Consider the following 19,468-nt stretch of genomic DNA (forward strand, 5'->3'; position numbering starts at 1 on the left):
ATTTAGTGAAATCAGAAAAAAAAAAAATCACAAAAGCTCTACAAAAGCAAGAGAAACATTAGTTAAAATTCCCCCTACTGAAAGAAATGGGTCAGGTAGCCCATTTCTGGTCTAGTCCAAAGATTTGAGAGTGATTATTACTCTGTTAATGGAAACAAAAAAGTTGTTGCCTCACATCATAACGTAAGATTGTAATGCACTTTGTTTTTCATTTTAAGACAGCCACACTGTCAAAGGGAAATAAGTGTTTTGCTACATTCATAGATGGTGGCAGCTTGTACATTATTTTACTAGTAAATAATAATACACCTTTAAACAGATATATATAGTCCGTTTTGTACGGACTTGTTTTGGCTCAATGCAGCCTCTCTCATTTCTGTCAAACAGCATATTCATTATTCTAAAAGAAAAAAAATATACATACACATTTATTTAGGCAAAGCCTATAGTTAACATACAACATTAACACCCAAATAAAGCATGGGTTAGAAATTTGTGTTACAATCCATATGCAGCACACCCCACTCATCTGGACCCTGTGGGGAAATAGTATTTTGTGTCTGGATAATTGAAAGTATTTTAAAAACACAACCATTACATTTACTGAACAATTGTCACATTTTACAGAACTATGCTGCTATATTACAGTTTAAACAGAAGAAAGGCACATGATATTTGACACTTAGCATATAGTTTAAAAAAAAACCTATTTTCTGTTTAAAAGGTTGTAGTACATGTAGGGAAACAATTATGGTTTCTTGGCAAATCTTGCCTAAGCTTTTGTGCAAGTAAGTAGTGTTGTTCTACTCTTTTCACTGTCCAACAGAATGCATGTTGCAATCCTGTTCCCCTTTCTTCAGAAATTCACACCATTGTTGTGGCATAAATACTTATTGCTCTGTTACTTTGTCCATTACCATAAGCCACCTGCTAACGCAAATGCCAGATTTTGCCAATAAACATAATCACCTTTGTTCATAATTTGAATGAGAACTTAATTTTCCACAAATTAATTCAGATACAATAACCATCTGTGCTGCCGATCTCTATGGTTGGTTGGTTTTTTTGTTGTCAATCCATGGATTTAGCGCACTGTCATTTAAATCAGATTGTGCTATATGGCAACAATATATTTGCTTTGAAAAAAGGTAACAAAAAAATAAACAGAAGGGCTTTGTAACAGGTTATTTGTGAAGAAGTTAAGTCGTCTCCTCCTTTTTAAATACTACTGACAATCATTTCTCATTGCCTAACTTTGATCCAATAATTTAAGAAAGCTTAAGAAGGAATGAATAGCATCATATAAAGACACGACTAAATGTACAAAAAGAACTAGGAGTATTTGTGGCACTTTAGAGACTAACAAATTTATTTGGGCATAAGCTTTCATGGGCTAAAACCCACTTCATCGGATACATGCAGTGGAAAATACAGTAGGAAGATATATATACACAGAGAACATAAAAAATGGGTGTTGCCATACCAACTCTAATGAGACTAATCAATTAAGGTGGGCTATTATCAGCAGGAGGAAAAAAAATTTGTAGTGATAATCAGGATGGCCCATTTCAAACAGTTGACAAGAAGATGTGAGTAACGGTAGGGGAAAAATTAGCATAGGGAAATAGTTTTTACTTTGTGTAATGACCCATCCACTCCCAATCTTTATTCAAGCCTAATTTAATGGTGTCCAGTTTGCAAATTAATTCCAGTTCATGTTCTCTGTGTATACATATCTTCCTACTGTATTTTCCACTGCATGCATCCGATGAAGTGGGTTTTAGCCCATGAAAGCTTATGCCCAAATAAATTTGTTAGTCTCTAAGGTGCCACAAGTACTCCTCGTTCTTTTTGCTGATACAGACTAACACGGCTACCACTCTGAAACCTGACTAAATGTACATCATTAATTCAATGAATATTAAAGAAAGTTTTCCTATACGACTCAACTCTGAATGAAGACAGATCTGACACCATTCCCACATCGAACAGTTTTCCGGTTTAAGTACATTTAATCTTGAAAATTACAGTAGTTGGTAAGCGTTGCCCGGGTAAAATTCTGAAATTGCTTCAGAAAGCTTTTAGGGAGAAAGCTGTGCAATTAAAAGGTTACCTCTGTTTGTATACCATCCTAACAGCCCAGAAGTGTCACAAAGCACTGAGCCCAGCTGAAATACTGATAGCAAGGGAAAAGCCACGGAAATGATCATAGCGATGGCTAAAGATGGTTTTTAAAACACAGCTCTTTGCATTCTACTCCTCAACTTAAACTTGGACATTTCAAAAAGAACAAACCAATAATAAAACCTCACACACAATACTGACAGAAAATAAGTTTTGACTCCCCAGTCATGTGAACTCCAGGCAGAATTTGGCCCAGGAGTTTCATAGGCTAAACAAGGTAAATGTATAGCACAAACTGTATCATTTCATTTAAAATATGTACACCAGAATATTTAAGTTATATAACTTACAAAACTTTTTTTAAAAACAGTTAGAAAGCCTCATCTCACATGCTAGCATTTATCCCTAATGCTTACTCTAAATATAACTATTACCTTCCCATCACAGCAGTTTCAGAATATTATGAAATCCTATTAGATAGGCAGACATGCTAATGATTTGTCCTTTAGCTTCTAATAACGGGTGTGACGTTGTGCAGTCTATATGGTTTTATAAAAACATGATAATAAGTGAATATAATGTAACTGGGATAGTTTTATAAAAATTTGATAATAAGCGACTATAATGCAAATGGGATATGCTTCGTGCAAAAGGTCTCTTGTAAGGTATCATTACAAAGTTCAAAATCTACTGAGTGTGATCATCTGATTTGTATAAATGTACCACTCTTGTATCTAAAACTAGAAATATAAAATGTAACTCTGAGGGCCTATTGTAATTATGTAAAGTGTGGGCCATTAATGATGGTTTGGAATCTTGATGACTCCCATTGTCTGCAGATGGCTGTTTACCTGTGAGTCTCCCTGTATATGTGTGTGCTGGCAAGTGAGTAATGAAGTCTTGCAGTGACATGTGATCATGTCACCTGAACTGGAATCCATCTTTAACCTGGTGCTTTTCCAGTGAGGGGGGTGGAAACCCAGAGGGACAAAGGGTTCCCGCCTTATGCAAAAGATATATAAAGGGGTGGAACAGAAGAGAGAGGAGGAGGAGCCATCATGGAGAATCCCCTAGCTAACACCTAAGCTGGAACAAGAGCTGTACCAGGGGAAAGAATTGTGCCCAGGCCTGGGAGGTGTCCAGTCTGAGAAAAACGTACTGAAGCATCTCTGAGGGTGAGATTATCTGTATTTAGTTTGATTAGGCATAGATTTGCGCATTTTATTTTATTTTGCTTGTGACTTACTTTGTTCTGTCTGTTACTACTTTGAACCACTTAAATCCTACTGTCTGTATTTAATAAAATCACTTTTTATTTAGTAATTTACTCAGAGTATGTATTAATACCTGGGGGAGCAAACAGCTGTGCATATCTCTCTATCAGTGTTATAGAGGGCGAACAATTTATGAGTTTGCCCTGCATAAGCTTTATGCAGGGTAAAACGGATTTATCTGGGTTTAGACCCCATTGGGAGTTGGGCATCTGAGTGCTAAAGACAAGCACACTCCTGTGAGCTGTTTTCAGGTAAACTTGCAGCTTTGGGACAAGTGATTCAGACCCTGGGTCTGTGTTGGAGCCAGACTGGAGTGTCTCGCTCAGCAAGACAGGGTGCTGGAGTCCTGAGCTGGCAGGGAAAACAGAAGCAGGGGTAGTCTTGGCACATTAGGTGGCAGCTCCCAAGGGGGTTTCTGTGATCCAACCCGTCACAACGGGTACTTAAAACAGTTGAATGCTGTCAGCTAAACCAGAACTGGTTCCTCTATTAGAAGGAATATATTTTTTGGAAAACAAGTTTTTGGTGTGTTTTATGAACGTAGTTTATAAACTGATAAAACATCTATACTGGAATAAGGAGCCACTTCCTCATGCACAGTCTTTGGGCAAAAAACTCAGTTTCACTATTCTTTAGATCTGCTTGAACTACTTACTTGTAAGTCATCTCATTTAATTTCAATCAAGGTAACCTCAGCAGTTCATACATTTACAGAAACATTTAAGTTAGAGTAGAGGCATTAACAGATTATTCATTCATAATATGGCAAATATCACAAGTGAAATAGACATCTTAGTGTTGTAGTCACCTCCACAATCAATATACCATCAGACACTTCTGAAGAGTAACCTGGAATGGGCTATTGTAAAGACCATGAAAGACTGCATTACTGGCAACTCTGTGTGGTTGCATTATGCTTGTTCCATAATCTCATGAAGTGATGCCCTAGCTAGCCAGACTGGTGCCCCAGTTTCCATTTTGGGTCATATACCATAGCAGACTTTGTATAGTTTAATCTAATGTGTTTAGAATAGCCATCTTACTGGGGGAAAACAGCATTCCAAATGGTTATGTTCATTTAAAAACCTCTCAGTACCAAGTGATACAAAGTTTCCATAAACTCTGATATTGGCAGATTGTGTGTTCCATTTCCTGCAATGGACTTTTCACAGTAGAAGTCAAGACTTCTCTAGTCTGAAAGGTAAAAGTAACTGCCCATAAAACACAATTCTTCCAAACTTTTTTTTAAAAAATAAATCCCATAATTTTATGTCTGACAATTTTCACTTCTTTTTGGGTCAAGGAAACTACATACATTCAGATGTATGTAGAGGAATGAAGCTACCCAGATAATACCTTGAGTACAAAACAAAGCATTATGCAATGTGGTAATGGTAACATTACTAAAGCACTTTGTTAATGTTTCTAACACACACACCGTAATGAAACTATTCAAGATTGTAGATGGTGTGTTAACTCTATTATAGTGAAGTAAAGAGGTGTTGTGTCAGTCATCCCTTTCCCATAAGGTAAACAGTACAGCGATTTTCTCTTCAGGAATTGGAACTAAAATGCCAATAAGTTCAACAATAGTAGAATCCTGCTCCATTGTTTGGCAGGGAGATGCGAAGACAGCCATTAGACAGTACAAGGAGAATTAGTAAACAATGCTTTGAAATGAAGGGAATTTGAGCTCATGTTGTAGCTTGCTTCCATCACTTGTATTTAATCAAGCATCTGTACGCTGTGGAATCTCCATTTCATTCAACACAGCTTTTAAACTCATAAATAACAGAGGAAGAAATACCTTTTTACCATTGACAGCTTTATGTAAAATTTCACACTCCGCACAACAATGCAATTTACAAAGGACCTTATATATGATGTTGGGTGATATTTTGCACTGTAATGCATTGGGAATACAAATCACTGCACAATACTGACAAAATATGTACAAGAAATGGCAAAGCAATCAATAATCTGTTATAAAAAGATGACCAAATATCCTGGTTCTCCTGTCAGGACATGCAGCTCCATGTGATGAGAAGGGCTATCCTACTTCAACTAACATTTTGAGCTGTGATGTGGAGCTCCCTCCTTCTCCTACCACTTCCTTAAAAAAAACCCTTAGTTTTAAGTTTGAAAGTCAAACTCAGTTTATCCTCTTAGCATTTCAAGCTTTCCCCTGTCCCCCACTGCCACCTGTACCTATATTGCTTTCCTTCAGAGCAGGCAATTCAGTGTTTCCCATTTGCACCAAAGCAGTGCTAATCCTAACCTTGCTGAGGCAGCATAGATGAGTCATGGGAAGCCAACAGCTGGAAAAGACAACAGTCTAGTGCTGGAGAGACAAAGGACACAGCTTGCAGGTCCCAAGACAAGGAGTTTTGAAGACTTAGTTGGGCTTATGGAGGGTCCATATACAATGGGACATTCTGGTTACCTTAGTTACATGAGTGCATGCGTGAATTTTTGTTTAAAGCTGTGATTGTGAGATTCACCACTCTTGCAGACAGTTCTATTCAAACACTGAGTTGATAAACAGTTCTATATTCAACAATGACAGGGATGAAACAAGCTTTCTGTCCCACAATTAAGTCACAAAACAAGATATTCCTAGAGGTTTGTTTTTGGATGTGCATTCCAAACTATTCAAGTCCCACCTTGCTGTAGTCATCAGTAATCCTATAGGTATGACTAGATCAAGCATTGATCATAGATCCCCTCAGAAGTTGTCATTAAAGTAGACATTTGCCCATGAGTTACCACAAGTGGTATCCAGTACCACAACTGTTAGCAAATAACTTCACTGGTGACCACTGTAGTACAAGTAACTCCAACTACACACGTGATAAAGAATTATTACAGAGAGGATGGTTTACAAACTTATACCTGCAGCTTTCAGTTTGGTTTGGCTTGTGGCTGCTTTTTACATGGAGGTGGTCTCCCATGACGTACAATATGTTTTTCTAAGCTATCTAGAATGGCAATTGCAATTCGCTGGACATCTGGATCAGTTTGGCCATTTTCCTTGATGTTGTATAAGTGCTGCAATCCACCTTCTTCAATTAGCATGTTGCAATACCTGGCAGCTGAAATGAGATATACAAAAAAGTTAACTGTCTGTAGAGAAGAAAACCAGTTGTGAAATACACTCAGGTGGTGGAGTTAACACTGATCTATCTATTATTCCAGTCAACATTTAGGAAATTTGAAAAAGTGTCTGCAAAATTGCATTGTCATTCAGTAAAATTTCATTGTAATGGGAAAGAAGGCTCTTGTGGTTAAGATCTTTGACTAGGCCTCATATCATCTGGGTTCAATTCCCAGCTCTGCCACTGACTTCCTGTGACACCCTATAAAATGTGGATAATACTTTTTTTTCTCTCTCTCTCCCATTTGTGTTGCAATGATACACTCTAATATTTTTGGCACTCACATGCTAATGTGATCTAAGTAAGTACCTAAACAGACAAACTGCTGTTATTGGTGACTGCAGTATGTATCAGTTAGCATGACACAGTATCAGAGATATCACAATATTAATATTGCCCCATTCTGTGAACAGGAAAAAATTTCACAGAAACCCAGTGCACTGACCATTGATAAATGCAACTTTTTAAAATGGTACCTACTGTAAGTTGCCAGGAATGCACCCCTCCCCCTGATACAAAACTCCATATTTCTGACCATTTGTATTATTGACTTAAAAAGGTATGTAACACACATTTCAACTATATATGACTTCAGCATTCTTACATACAGGAGCACTGATCATATCTGGAGCCACGTATATAATGCAAAAATGCACAATTAACCCGGAGTACAGCTTAGCTTGAGAATCTGAGTTTTCATTTTTAGAAAATTAAGTCTCTCACGGTTGTAAAGAAAGCTTTCAAATCATGAGGCTAATGTAACTTAATGGAGTGATAGTTGCCTACAAATATCTGTCAACAAATCTATTCACAAACAACAGCTCGGAGAAGTTTGAACTGTCCCCATTCACCTCAGTGGGGGGGACACGGAGGTTAACAATTTAAGCACGGACATTAAATATTTCACTGCTGATCAAATTTAGCAGAATCAAGTCAATATACTTAGTTGTCAATTTTGGATGTTGTGTGGGATATTGGGGCACGGTTCAGATGGGCAGCTAGTTCTTATCAAGGGTTGTCAATGGGGGTGGGGGGGACAAAAAGGGACCACCACCCACCCCCAGGAATTTAAACCCTACTCCTCCCAACCTTAAAGTTCTCTGTCCTGTCCCCAATACCAAAAGCCCCACCACCTCCTGGATATCAATAACCAAAAGCTCCCATGCTTCCCCAACTGAACCTTCATGCTTACGGGCACAGGGCAATCTCTAAATGATGAGTTAGGAAGATTCCTCTACAAGAAGGTTACTCTATAGCTATCTACCATGGGGTTTCCTCACACCTTCCTCTGGGAGCATCTGGTACTGGACACTGTTGGAGACAGCATATAGGAATAGGTGGACCACTGGTCTGATCCTGTATGGTAATTCCTAGGTTTGTTACCTAGCTACCAATTTCTCCAGCTTTCCCTATGCTGACAATTTCTATCAGGCCATTACTCACTGTCAATTCAAATATCTGCAGCAAATGGAAAATTTAGAATTTAGGTCAGTATAGAATCATAGAATATCAGGGTTGGAAGGGACCTCAGGAGGTCATCTAGTCCAACCCCCTGCTCAAAGCAGGACCAATCCCCAGACAGATTTTTGCCCCAGATCCCTAAATGGCCCCCTCATGGATTGAACTCACAACCCTGGGTTTAGCAGGCCAATGCTCAAACCACTGAGCTATCCCTCCCAACATACATACCAAAATTAATAAGTTATATAACAGGCACTATACTGATCTGATAGTAATGTGGGGGACACAGAGGAGAAAAGGGCTTGGGATAGGCTGGAGTCCCTGCTTTGCAATTTCAGTTTAATGTTGCCACATAGGTTACAGTGTCCTAGTTATACACTCCATTATCTTTAGGCCGGTCAATAATACAGCTTTGTCAGCTCATCTCTCAATCTGGGAATGGTCACCCTGGACCTAGGACCAGTATACACCTAGAAGAAAATCCCTACAGAACATTTATACAGCACTAAGCATATGCCCAAAAAGCTAAGGAATGGAGTTTTCCCTTCCTGTGGTAATCTGTTATGCACTGTTACGGTGTGCTGTTGTATACATGCATTTCTGTTCTGGAAGAAGTGATTTTTGGCCCTGATATAAGCAGGCACAAAGCTATTGCGGTTAATGGCATTACACACCAGCACTGAAAGTAACTCATTGATCTCTGAGAGGAAAGCTGCTATACACATACAGTATGGAGAGCAGTGAGGGCACATGCACCTAAATCACATGAGAAATAGAAACAATGAGCATTGAAAGTAGTGAGTTTGTTCAGTCATGTTGCATTTAGGTACTCTAAGGGAATTAATACTTTTCTCTTATGGCACCTTTCATCAGATCTCAAATGGGGCATTGATATTAAGAAACCCACTTCATGATACACAGCAAGTCATGGGGGGGGAGGGATAGCTCAGTGGTTTGAGCATTGGTCTGCTAAACCCAGGTTGAGAGTTCAATCCTTGAGGGGACCATTTAGGGAATTGGGGTAAAAATCTGTCTGGGGATTGGTCCTGCTTTGAGCAGGGGGCTGGACTAGATGACCTTCTGAAGTCCCTTCCAATCCTATGATTCTATGATTGCAGAATGGAGATTAGAATAAAACAAACGGTTACCTACCTTTCGTAACTGTTGTTCTTAGAAATGCGTTGCTCATGTCCCTTCCAGTCTAGGTTTTGCGCACCCACGTGCACAGTTGTCGGAGACTTTTGCCTTAGCGATATCCTCCTTGAGTGCCGTGCTCATGCGTTGGCATTTCAGGCACCGCCAATCCTACGCTCTCTCAGTTCCTTCTTGCCGGCAAATCTTGACAGGGGGCAGGAGAGCAGTAATGGAATGGACATGAGCAACACATCTTGAAGAACTACAGTTACGAAAGGTAGGTAACTGTTTTTTCTTCGAGTGCTTGCTCATCTCGATTCCATTCTAGGTGACTCACAAGTATCCTCGGACATGAGCTTGGAGTTCACAGCCTAGTGGCTTGCAATACTGCTCTACCGAAGCCAGGATCATCCCAGGCCTGCTGGGTAAGCGCGTAATAGAACATGAACGTGTGGCTTGATGACCAGGTGGCCACCCTACAGATGTCCTAGATAGGCACTTGGGCTAGGAAAGCTGTCAAAGAGGCTTGCGCCCTGGTTGAGTGGGCGGTGACAATCACTAGAGGTGGCACCTTCGCCTGGTCATAGCAGTAGCGAAGAAGGTGGTGATCCAAGTAGAAATTATTTGAGCAGAATCTGGATGACCTTTCATTCTGTTGGCCACTGCAACGAACAGCTGTGTAGATTTGCGGAGTGGCTTGGTCCGTTCAATGTAGAAGGCTAGCGCCCTTCTAACATCTAGGAATGCAGCTAACACTCCTCCAACTTATGGGGCTTCAGAAAATAGACGGGTAGATAAACGTCCTGGCCCACATGAAACTGGGAGACCACCTTGGGCAGGAAGGCCAGGTGTGGACACAGTTGGACCTTGTCCTTGTAAAAGCTGTATAGGGCGGTTCCAAAGTAAGTACCCTAATCTCAGAGACCCTGCAGGCTGAGGTTATTGCAACCAAGAACACAACTTTCCAAGGAAGGAGGAGGAGGAGAGAACAGGAAGCCAGAGGCTCAAAGGGGGCGGGGGGTGCCATGAGCCAAGATAACACGAGATTTAGGTCCACGGAGGGACTGAGTCCCTGATGTGTGAGTAGAGGCACTCAAGGCCCTTGACAGTCATGCCATGGATGAAAACCGACCTGCCCGCTAATGGCAGGTGGAAAGCCAAAATAGCAGCCAGATGGACCTTAATGGATGACAGGGACAGGCCTTGGAGCTTGAGGTGCAGAAGGTAGTCCAGGATTAAATGCAGCAAAGACTTCTCGGGCTGAATGCCTTTATTTGAGGACCAGCACATAAACTTCCTCCACTTGGCTGTGTAGGTCACTCTAGTGGAGGGCTTTCTCCGGCCAGCAAGACTTGCTGGACTCCAGCCGAGCACTCCTGCTCCTCCACATTTAGCCATGCAGCAGCCAAGCCGTTAAGTGCAATGCTGCTAGGTTCGTGTGCAGGAAGGTGCTGAGGTTTTGTGACAGCAAATCCAGCCGGAGCGGTAGACGAAATGGAGCAGCCACCTAGGTGAGGGGCTGAACTCTCCCTCCATCTCGGACCACTGCCTTTCTGGCAACCAGAGCACAGCCGTAGATGCCCAAGTCTGTCAGCTGACCCTGGTCGGCGACCGGTAAGGAAACAGTGCCTGCCTGAAGAGCAGTATCGGGGAGTCGGAGACTGGTGCCACGACCGGGAACGATCCCGCACCGAGAGAGATTGACACCAGGGGGACTGCCTAGGCGATGAGGATCTGCACTGCAGCGATCTCTGGCGGGAGGCTGGAGGTACCGCAGATACAGGGATGGGCATCGCAACTCAGGCATCCCACGCCTCATAGGTGGCAACCTTGGTGTTAGAGACTCATAGACTTTAAGGTCAGAAAGGACCATTATGATCATCTAGTCTGACCTCCCGCATGATGCGGGCCACAAAAGCGGACCCACCCACTCCTGGAATAATTCTCTCTCTTGACTCAGCTGTTGAAGTCCCCAAATCATGATTTAAAGACTTCAAGTCGCAGAGAATCCTCCAGCAAGCGACCCCCGCCCCATGCTGCGGAGGAAGGCGAAAAACCTCCAGCCTCTGCCAATCTACCCTGGAGGAAAATTCCTTCCCGACCCCAAATATGGCGATCAGCTGAACCCCGAGCATGCGGGCAAGATTATCCAGCCAGACCCTCCGGAAAAAAGTTCTCTGTAGTAACTTTTAATATCCCATCATTGACCATTGTTACTAATTACCAGCGATGGCACGTTATTGACCTATTGACTAAAATCACGTTATCCCATCAAACCATCCCCTCCATAAACTTATCAAGCTTAATCTTAAAGCCAGAGAGATCTTTCGCCCCCACTGTTACCCTCGGAAGGCTGTTCCAGAACTTCACCCCTCTGACGGTTAGAAACCTTCCTCTAATTTCAAGCCTAAACTTCCCGACGGCCAGTTTATATCCATTTGTTCTCGTGTCCACATTAGTACGGAGCTGAAATAATTCCTCTCCCTCCCTGGTATTTATCCCTCTGATATATTTAAAGAGAGCAATCATATCCCCCCTCAGCCTTCTTTTGGTTAAGGTAAACAAACCAAGCTCCTCGAGTCTCCTTTCATACGACAGGTTTTCCATTCCTCGGATCATCCTAGTGGCCCTTCTCTGTACCCATTCCAGTTTGTATTCATCCTTTTTAAACATGGGAGACCAGAACTGCACACAGTACTCCAAATGAGGTCTCACCAGTGCCTTGTATAACGGAACCAGCACCTCCTTATCCCTACTAGAAATACCTCGCCTAATGCATCCCAGGACCGCATTAGCTTTTTTCACGGCCACGTCACATTGCTGACTCATAGTCATCCTGCGATCAACCAGAACTCCGAGGTCCTTCTCCTCTTCCATTACTTCCAATCGATGCGTCCCCAGCTTATAACTAAAATTCTTGTTAGTCATCCCTAATTGCATAACCTTACACTTCTCACTATTAAATTTCATCCTATTACTATTACTCCAGTTTACAAGGTCATCCAAATCTCCCTGCAGGATATCCCGATCCTTCTCCGAATTGGCAATACCTCCCAACTTTGTATCATCCGCAAACTTTATCAGCCCACTCCTACATTCGGTTCCGAGGTCAGTAATAAATAGATTAAATAAAATCGGACCCAAAACCGAACCTTGAGGAACTCCACTGGTAACCTTCCTCCAACCTGACAGTTCACCTTACAGTATGACCCGCTGCAGTCTCCCCTTTAACCAGTTCTTTATCGACCTCTGGATTTTCATATCGATCCCCATCTTTTCCAATTTAACCAATAATTCCTCATGCGGTACCGTATCAAACGCTTTACTGAAATTGAGGTATATTAGATCCACCGCATTTCCTTTATCTAAAAAATCTGTTACTTTCTCAAAGAAGGAGATCAGGTTGGTTTGGCACGATCTACCTTTCGTAAAACCGTGTTGTAATTTGCCCCAATTGCCATTGACCTCAAGGTCCTTAACTACTTTCTCCGTCAAAAATTTTTTCCAAGACCTTGCATATTACAGATGTTAAACTAACAGGCCTGTAGTTACCCGGGTCACCTTTTTTCCCCTTCTTGAAAATAGGAACCACATTAGCTATTCTCCAGTCCAACGGTACCACCCCCAAGTTTACAGATTCATTAAAAATTATCGCTAACGGGCTTGCAATTTCTCGCGCCAGTTCCTTTAATATTCTCGGATGAAGATCATCCGGTCCGCCCGATTTAGTCCCGTTAAGCTGTTCGAGTTTGGCTTCTACCTCGGATACGATAATGTCAACCCCCCCTCCTTTATTCCCATCCATCACGCTGCCACTATTCCTAAATCCTTCATTAGCCTCATTAAAGACCGATGCAAAATATTAGTTTAGATATTGTGCCATGCCTAGATTATCCTTAATCTCCACTCCATCTACAGTCTTAAGCGGTCCCACTTCTTCTTTCTTTGTTTTCTTCCTATTTATATGGCTATAAAACCTCTTACTATTGGTTTTAATTCCCCTCGCAAGGTCCAACTCTACACGGCTTTTGGCCTTTCTCACTCCATCTTTACATGCTCTGACCTCAATAAGGTAGGTTTCTTTGCTGATCCCTCCCATCTTCCACTCCTTGTACGCTTTCTGTTTTTTCTTAATCACCCATCTGAGATGCTCGCTCATCCAGCTCAGTCTAAATCTCCTGCCTACGAACCTGGGTCTTCTAACCAGAGATCGAGGCTGCAGCACCGGGGTCCTATGCCGTGGTGACGGGAATCAATGCCTGCAATCTGGGGACCAAGGATGCTCCATTGCTTTGGAGGGAGGTCCCATAACCGGCTTGCCCTTAGAGATCTGGGCCTTAACCGGGTCCATCGCCTGGCTTGGTACCTGAGGTGCGGGCCAGTCTACTTGGTTCTTGGCTGCCAGGGCCACCTCGGGCACTAGTGGCCTTACGAGCCAGGATCCCCTGCCGCTCTGAGGAATCGGAGGCAGATCCCTGACTGGGCTAGGGGGTCAGACCACAACAGCTCCGGGGTGGGCATGTGACCTAGCACAGATCCTTTGCCCGAAGCCCCTTTGTCCTGGGGTGCTGATGGGCCTTTGGGCTTCAGCTGCTTCTTGGGCACCAGCGAAGGGGAACGGTGCCGAGCAGGTTCTGGTGCTGGCAGTGTGCTGTGCTGCACACCAATACCGAAGTACTTAGCGTGGACTACAACTGGGAGGGCTCCAACCCAGGATGAAGTGCAGCCTCCATGAGGAGAGCCCTCAAGCGGATATCCCACTCCTTTTGAGTTCAAAGGTGAAAGTTCTTGCAGATCCTGCACTTGTCTTTTCTGTGTGATTCCCCCAGACCCTTCAAACAGCTATCGTGGGGGTCACTAATAGGCATCAGCTGGGTACACGATGAACATGGCTTAAAGCCTGGGGAACCGGACATGCCCCGCTCCGCAGCGAAGTCCCAGTCAGGACTAACTACTAAAACTATCTAACACTTGGTCAAACTAAAGTACCTAAAAACTAACTACAGAGGAGACAGAACAATGGGTTGAAAAAACTGCTAACACTTTTGCAATGCAAGACAAGGCGCTCCAAACAACCATCATGGGCGGTAAGAAGGAACTGAGAAGGCGTAGGGTCGGCGGTGCCTGATATTCCGCCACATGAGCACAGCACTCAAGGGGGCGCCGCAGCCAACCCTACGGATACTGCTAAGGCAAAAGTCTCCGATGACTGTGCACGCACACACCTAGAATGGAATTGACATGAACAAGCACTCGAAGAAGAACCAGGATGACCACAAATCCCCAGGAGATTACTGCTTGCTATACTCTCTGGTCTTCTTTAAATGGAATCAGAATTTATATTGTCCATAACTTTATATTTTATTTATTGCTGAAATTTCTGAACAAAATGCATTTCTAGAAAGCCCAATGAAGTATTTGTTTAACATGCATCTATTTTGAATTAATTTGCATATCAAAAATAAAATCTATGTAGATAAAATAGTATAGTTTAAAAAGAGTTTCTGCCCCTATTTTAAGCAAAACCTTAACATGTCTTTTCCCATCAGAGTTAAGGATGAAGACCATTAGAACTTCCTGGATTCTTTTAGTTATCCTGGTAGACTATATGTTAAGAGAGAGGAATTTAAATGTAGTTTTATTCCTAGTACATACGGTTTTTGCTGCAGACATGCTGCATGGCCCACACTGCCCACAGCTGAACCCCAGGCGTCATGAAGCAGCCAAGTAGTGGGAAAAAAGGATTGAAAGACCTACAGATAAAAAACAAAAACAGATGCTCAGCACTTCATTTGGCTACTGGATACCATTACTACCGAGACCATACCTTCACTACATATTTAGTTAAGGGTCTAGGTAAGAAAGACAATTGTGATATGTTTGAGCAGGGGTTCTCAAACTTCATTGCACCACAACCCCCATCTGACAACAAAAATTACTACATGACCCCAGTAGGGGGGACCAAAGCCTGAGCCCGCCCAAGCCCCACCACCCGGGGCAGAGGAGCCAAAGCCCAAGCTCCACTGCCCAGGTGGGGGGGCCAAAGCCTGAGCCTCGCCATCCAGGGCTGAAGCCCTCGGGCTTTGGCCCCGGGCAGTGGGGCTCGGGCTTTGGCTCCGGGCGGTGGGACTCGGGCTTCGACCCTGGGTCCCATCAAGTCTAATGCCAGTCTTGGCGACCCCATTACAATAGGGTCTCAACCCACTTTGGGTGTAACCGCTGTGTTAGAGTCTTGGATGCAGTATTTGACATTTGTTCCCAGGGCTTAAAATAGTTTATTTATGTTATTTACTAGTAAATCATGACTCTAAGCCATAGCACAGGGGTGGGCAAACATTTTGGGCCGAGGGCCGCATCTGGGTGGGGAAATTGTATGCAGGGCCGGTTGTATGCAGGGGTTTGGGAGGGAGTGTGGGGTGTGGTGTGCAGGAGGGGGCTCAGGGCAAGGGATTGGGGCAGAGGAAGGGTGCGGACTGCGGGAGGGGGCTCAGGGCAGGGGTTGGGGTGCAGGAGGGGTGCAGGGTGCAGCAGGGGGCTCAGGGCAGGGAGTTGGGGTGCAGGAGGGATGCGAGGTGCAGGCAGGGGGCTTAGGGCAGGGAGTTGGGGGGCGGGGTGCAGGAGGGGTTCAAGCTCCAGCCTGGCGCCGCTTACCTAAAGCGGCTCCAGGGTGGCAGCAGCGCGCACTTGGGCCAGGACAGGTTCCCTGCATGCCTGCCCTGTCCCCGGCCCCGCGCTGCTCCAGGAAGTGCTGTCGCCCCTGGGGGAGGGGAGGCGGAGGGCTCTGTGTGCACTGCCCTTGCCGCGCCTCCAGGAATCTCCCCCCCCACCCCCGAAGCTCCCATAGGCCGCAGTTCCCCATTCCCGGCCAATGGGAGCTGCGGGGGGGCGGTGCCTGGAGGCAAGGACAACGCATGCGGAGCCCTCTGATCCCCCGCCCGGGGACCGCTTCTGAGAGTGATGCCAGGCCCACGGTGCCACAGGGGGCAATCCCACGGGCTGGATCCAAAGCCCTGAGGGGCCGGATCCGGTCCGCGGGTCATAGTTTGCCCACCCCTGCCATAGCATCTGGTGCCTCACATTACTTACAGGCAGGAGTACCTGACCTGTGTTATAGAAGAGGTCATACAAGATGATCTAATGGTCCTTTCCAGCCTTAAAACCCAGAATCTGTGGCATACAATACCACCCTATATTACTGTAGCTCAATAGCTAATATGCTGTTTAGTTTCTTCATATGATCCTTTGAATATTAATTCGAAAGTTTAGCTAAAGAGGTAAGGCAGGCTGTAGTAGGAGACAGGAAAAGAACAGCCCTATATTTGGCTCTGAAAGGAGACCCAGGCTGACACATTTCCCCCTTCACTCCCAAAGGTCAAGCCACCTTGTCCAAGGTGAGATATTAGAGGTTACAGTCCAGAAGCATGGTTTGGCAGGCAGCCTACAATGCTTCAGGCACAGATCTGTAATTTTTAGAGCAAGTTGAAGGGTGCTAGAATTAGTATTTTCCAAACTTTAAATCAAGGCAATAGTTACCTGTAGGCAACCATCTCACATTCTGGCGTTGGCCAATTCAAAATGGCTGAGTGCTGCAAGATAGAGAACCAAGTGCTGAAATACTTAATGCTAATTACAGGCAATTAACATTAATATAACACAAAAGCAGGGAATATTTTTAGCTATTTCTGTACCAGTTGTTCAAGAAGAGATGTCCTCTGAGTGTGACTCAATGTCCAGGCCTGCTCTCCTCGAGATATCAAGTGAGCAATAATCCCGGCTGCAAAGTAACTGACTTCTACCTCAACACTGTGCAATAGTTTACTGATGTGGTCTATGAAGTCCTTCCACATTAGCTCAGAATGTAGCTCTTTCACTTCTGCTATGTTGTTCTGTAGGAAAACAGAATTGAGAAAATATCAATAGAAATAATGATGTATTAATGGGTGTCTAACTTTAACTCAGTTATATGTATTGATATTAGAGGCAAATTTCAAAGTCATAGATGGGAGCTAGGCATCTAATTGCCAATTTTGCCTTTGAAAATCTCCCCGTTTTACTCTGAATTTGTCTAAAAAGTTAATGGCTTTCACTTCCTACCTCCAACATTCCCTTCCATGAAAGACTCCCTCAAACCATTAAGACATAGATCACTAACTTATTTATGCTCTTATTTTAAAAAAGAATAAAAACTTCTAAACAGATCCTTTTGAGAATTTACCCAGAGTGATTTAGGACCCTAAAGTCCCATTGACTTTCAACCTTTAACCTTCTTTTGAGTCCTTGAAGTCATTTGAGGACTTACTCCCTACCCTTTCCTGAAGGCTCAGACTGTCCATAATAACTATTAAATAGCCACTCCTACATAAGGTGGTGCTTTGGGAACACTGGCAATGTAGTCTAAAAATCATGATGTCAAATGCATAGCTCACAAGAACCCAATATGTAAGATTAAAGGTTAAGAAAATAAAGTATAATTAACAGTGTACCATCTAAGCCAATTCTCAAATAGAAATTAAATAGGGAGACAATTAAGAACAACTTGTATTTCTGTGAAATTTATAATTTTTCTATTCTTCTTACCAGAAGGCCAAGAACTTTCTGTTGGATAGACGACTCAGATGGGAAAGACTGTAAAGTGAAATATAGCTTATGTAAGCCACAAAATAATGGTTTGTTAATGCTGAAATTTTAGAACGAAGGAATGCAATCCACCGCATAAACCATAGTCCTCACCTCTAAGACTCTCATGAAGAGTTCTAGACCTTGATTTTCAATAAAGTGCCTACATGTGGTTGGAGATTCATCAGTGAGATTCCAAAGCGCACTCAGTGTAAACTTGAGTGTAGTATCCACTAGATTCTGATTTGTTTTCTGCTTAACTATTTGTAGAAGTTGCTGAAAAAGGAAGAACAAAAAGGACAGTTAGCTTTGAAGTTGTGTGCTCTATTCCTATATCATCATCTTTGTTTACTTATGCACAGACTAGGGCAATGACTAGGGTAACTGCATCTCTGATTAGAATGGAGATTTATATCCTTAGTGATTAACACAGTCAGTTTTTCTGTATATTTCTCCTAATTATTTTCCTACACGCCCTATGCTTGCATTCTTTTATAAGAGAGCAAGCATATTCATAGCATCATAGAAATGTAGGACTGGAAGAGACTTTGATAGGTCATCTAGTGCAGTTCCTTGTACTGAGATAGGACTAAGTATTATCTAGACCATTCCTTACAGGTGTTTAACATGTTCTTAAATGAAAGAACATGTTAGATGATGAAAGAACATCTCCAATTATGGAGATTCCACAACCTTCTTAGGTAATTATTTCCACTCCTCAACATTCCTTACTGTTAGGAAGTTTTTCCTAATGTCTAACCTAAATTTCCTTTGCTGCAATTTAAGCCCATTGCTTCTTGTCCTGTCATCACTGGATAAGGAGAACAATTTATTGCCCTCCTCTTTGTAACAACCTTGTACATACTTGAAACTTATGTCCCCCCTCAATCTTCTTTTCTCCAGCAGGAAAAAGGCTAATGTAGTGCCCATCTTTAAAAAAGGGAAGAACGAGGATCCGGGGAACTACAGGCCAGTCAGCCTCACCTCAGTCCCTGGAAAAATCTTGGAGCAGGTCCTCAATGAATCAATTATGAAACACTTAGAGGAGAGGAAAGTGATCAGGAACAGTCAGCATGGATTCACCAAGGGGAAGTCGTGCCTGACTAACCTAATTGCCTTCTATGATGAGACAACTGGCTCTGTGGATGAGGGGAAAGCAGTGGATGGGTTATTCCTTGACTTTAGCAAAGCTTTTGATATGGTCTCCCACAGTATTCTTGCTGCCAAGTTAAAGAAGTATGGGCTGGATGAACGGACTGTAAGGTGGATAGAAAGCTGGCTAGATCGTTGGGCTCAACGGGTAGTGATCAATGGCTCCATGTCTAGTTGGCAGCCACTTTCAAGCGGAGTGCCCCAAGGGTCGGTCCTGGGGCCGGTTTTGTTTAATATCTTTATTAATGATCTGGAGGATGGTGTGGACTGCACTCTCAGCAAGTTTGCAGATGACACTAAACTAGGAGGCGTGGTAGATACACTAGAGGGTAGGGATCGGATACAGAGGGACCTAGACAAATTAGAGGATTGGGCCAAAAGAAACCTGATGAGGTTCAACAAGGACAAGTGCAGAGTCCTTCACTTAGGACGGAAGAATCCCATGCACAGCTACAGACTAGGGACCGAATGGCTAGGTAGCAGTTCTGCAGAAAAGGACCTAGGGGTCACAGTGGACGAGAAGCTGGATATGAGTCAACAGTGTGCTCTTGT

The 19,468-nt window shown here is 43.3% G+C and overlaps 1 protein-coding gene across 1 annotated transcript in view; it reads right to left on the reverse strand.

Moving 5' to 3' along the window:
- Positions 1 to 5,224: 5,224 nt before the first annotated feature.
- LOC113406517 (protein zyg-11 homolog B) overlaps positions 5,225 to 19,468 on the reverse strand; it is a 29,019-nt gene continuing 14,775 nt past the window's right edge. The window contains exons 7-12 of the mRNA XM_026651774.1: positions 17,879 to 18,040; positions 17,726 to 17,773; positions 16,837 to 17,034; positions 16,682 to 16,734; positions 14,804 to 14,901; positions 5,225 to 6,490 (exon numbers count right to left, since the gene is read on the reverse strand). Coding sequence (XP_026507559.1) covers positions 6,300 to 6,490; positions 14,804 to 14,901; positions 16,682 to 16,734; positions 16,837 to 17,034; positions 17,726 to 17,773; positions 17,879 to 18,040 — 750 coding nt within the window. The 3' untranslated portion in view covers positions 5,225 to 6,299. The remainder of the gene's footprint in view (positions 6,491 to 14,803; positions 14,902 to 16,681; positions 16,735 to 16,836; positions 17,035 to 17,725; positions 17,774 to 17,878; positions 18,041 to 19,468) is intronic.

The sequence above is a fragment of the Terrapene carolina genome, unplaced genomic scaffold, assembly GCF_002925995.2.
Source record: "Terrapene carolina triunguis isolate 2854851 unplaced genomic scaffold, T_m_triunguis-2.0 Scaffold102, whole genome shotgun sequence".
Classification (NCBI taxonomy): Eukaryota; Metazoa; Chordata; order Testudines; family Emydidae; genus Terrapene; species Terrapene triunguis.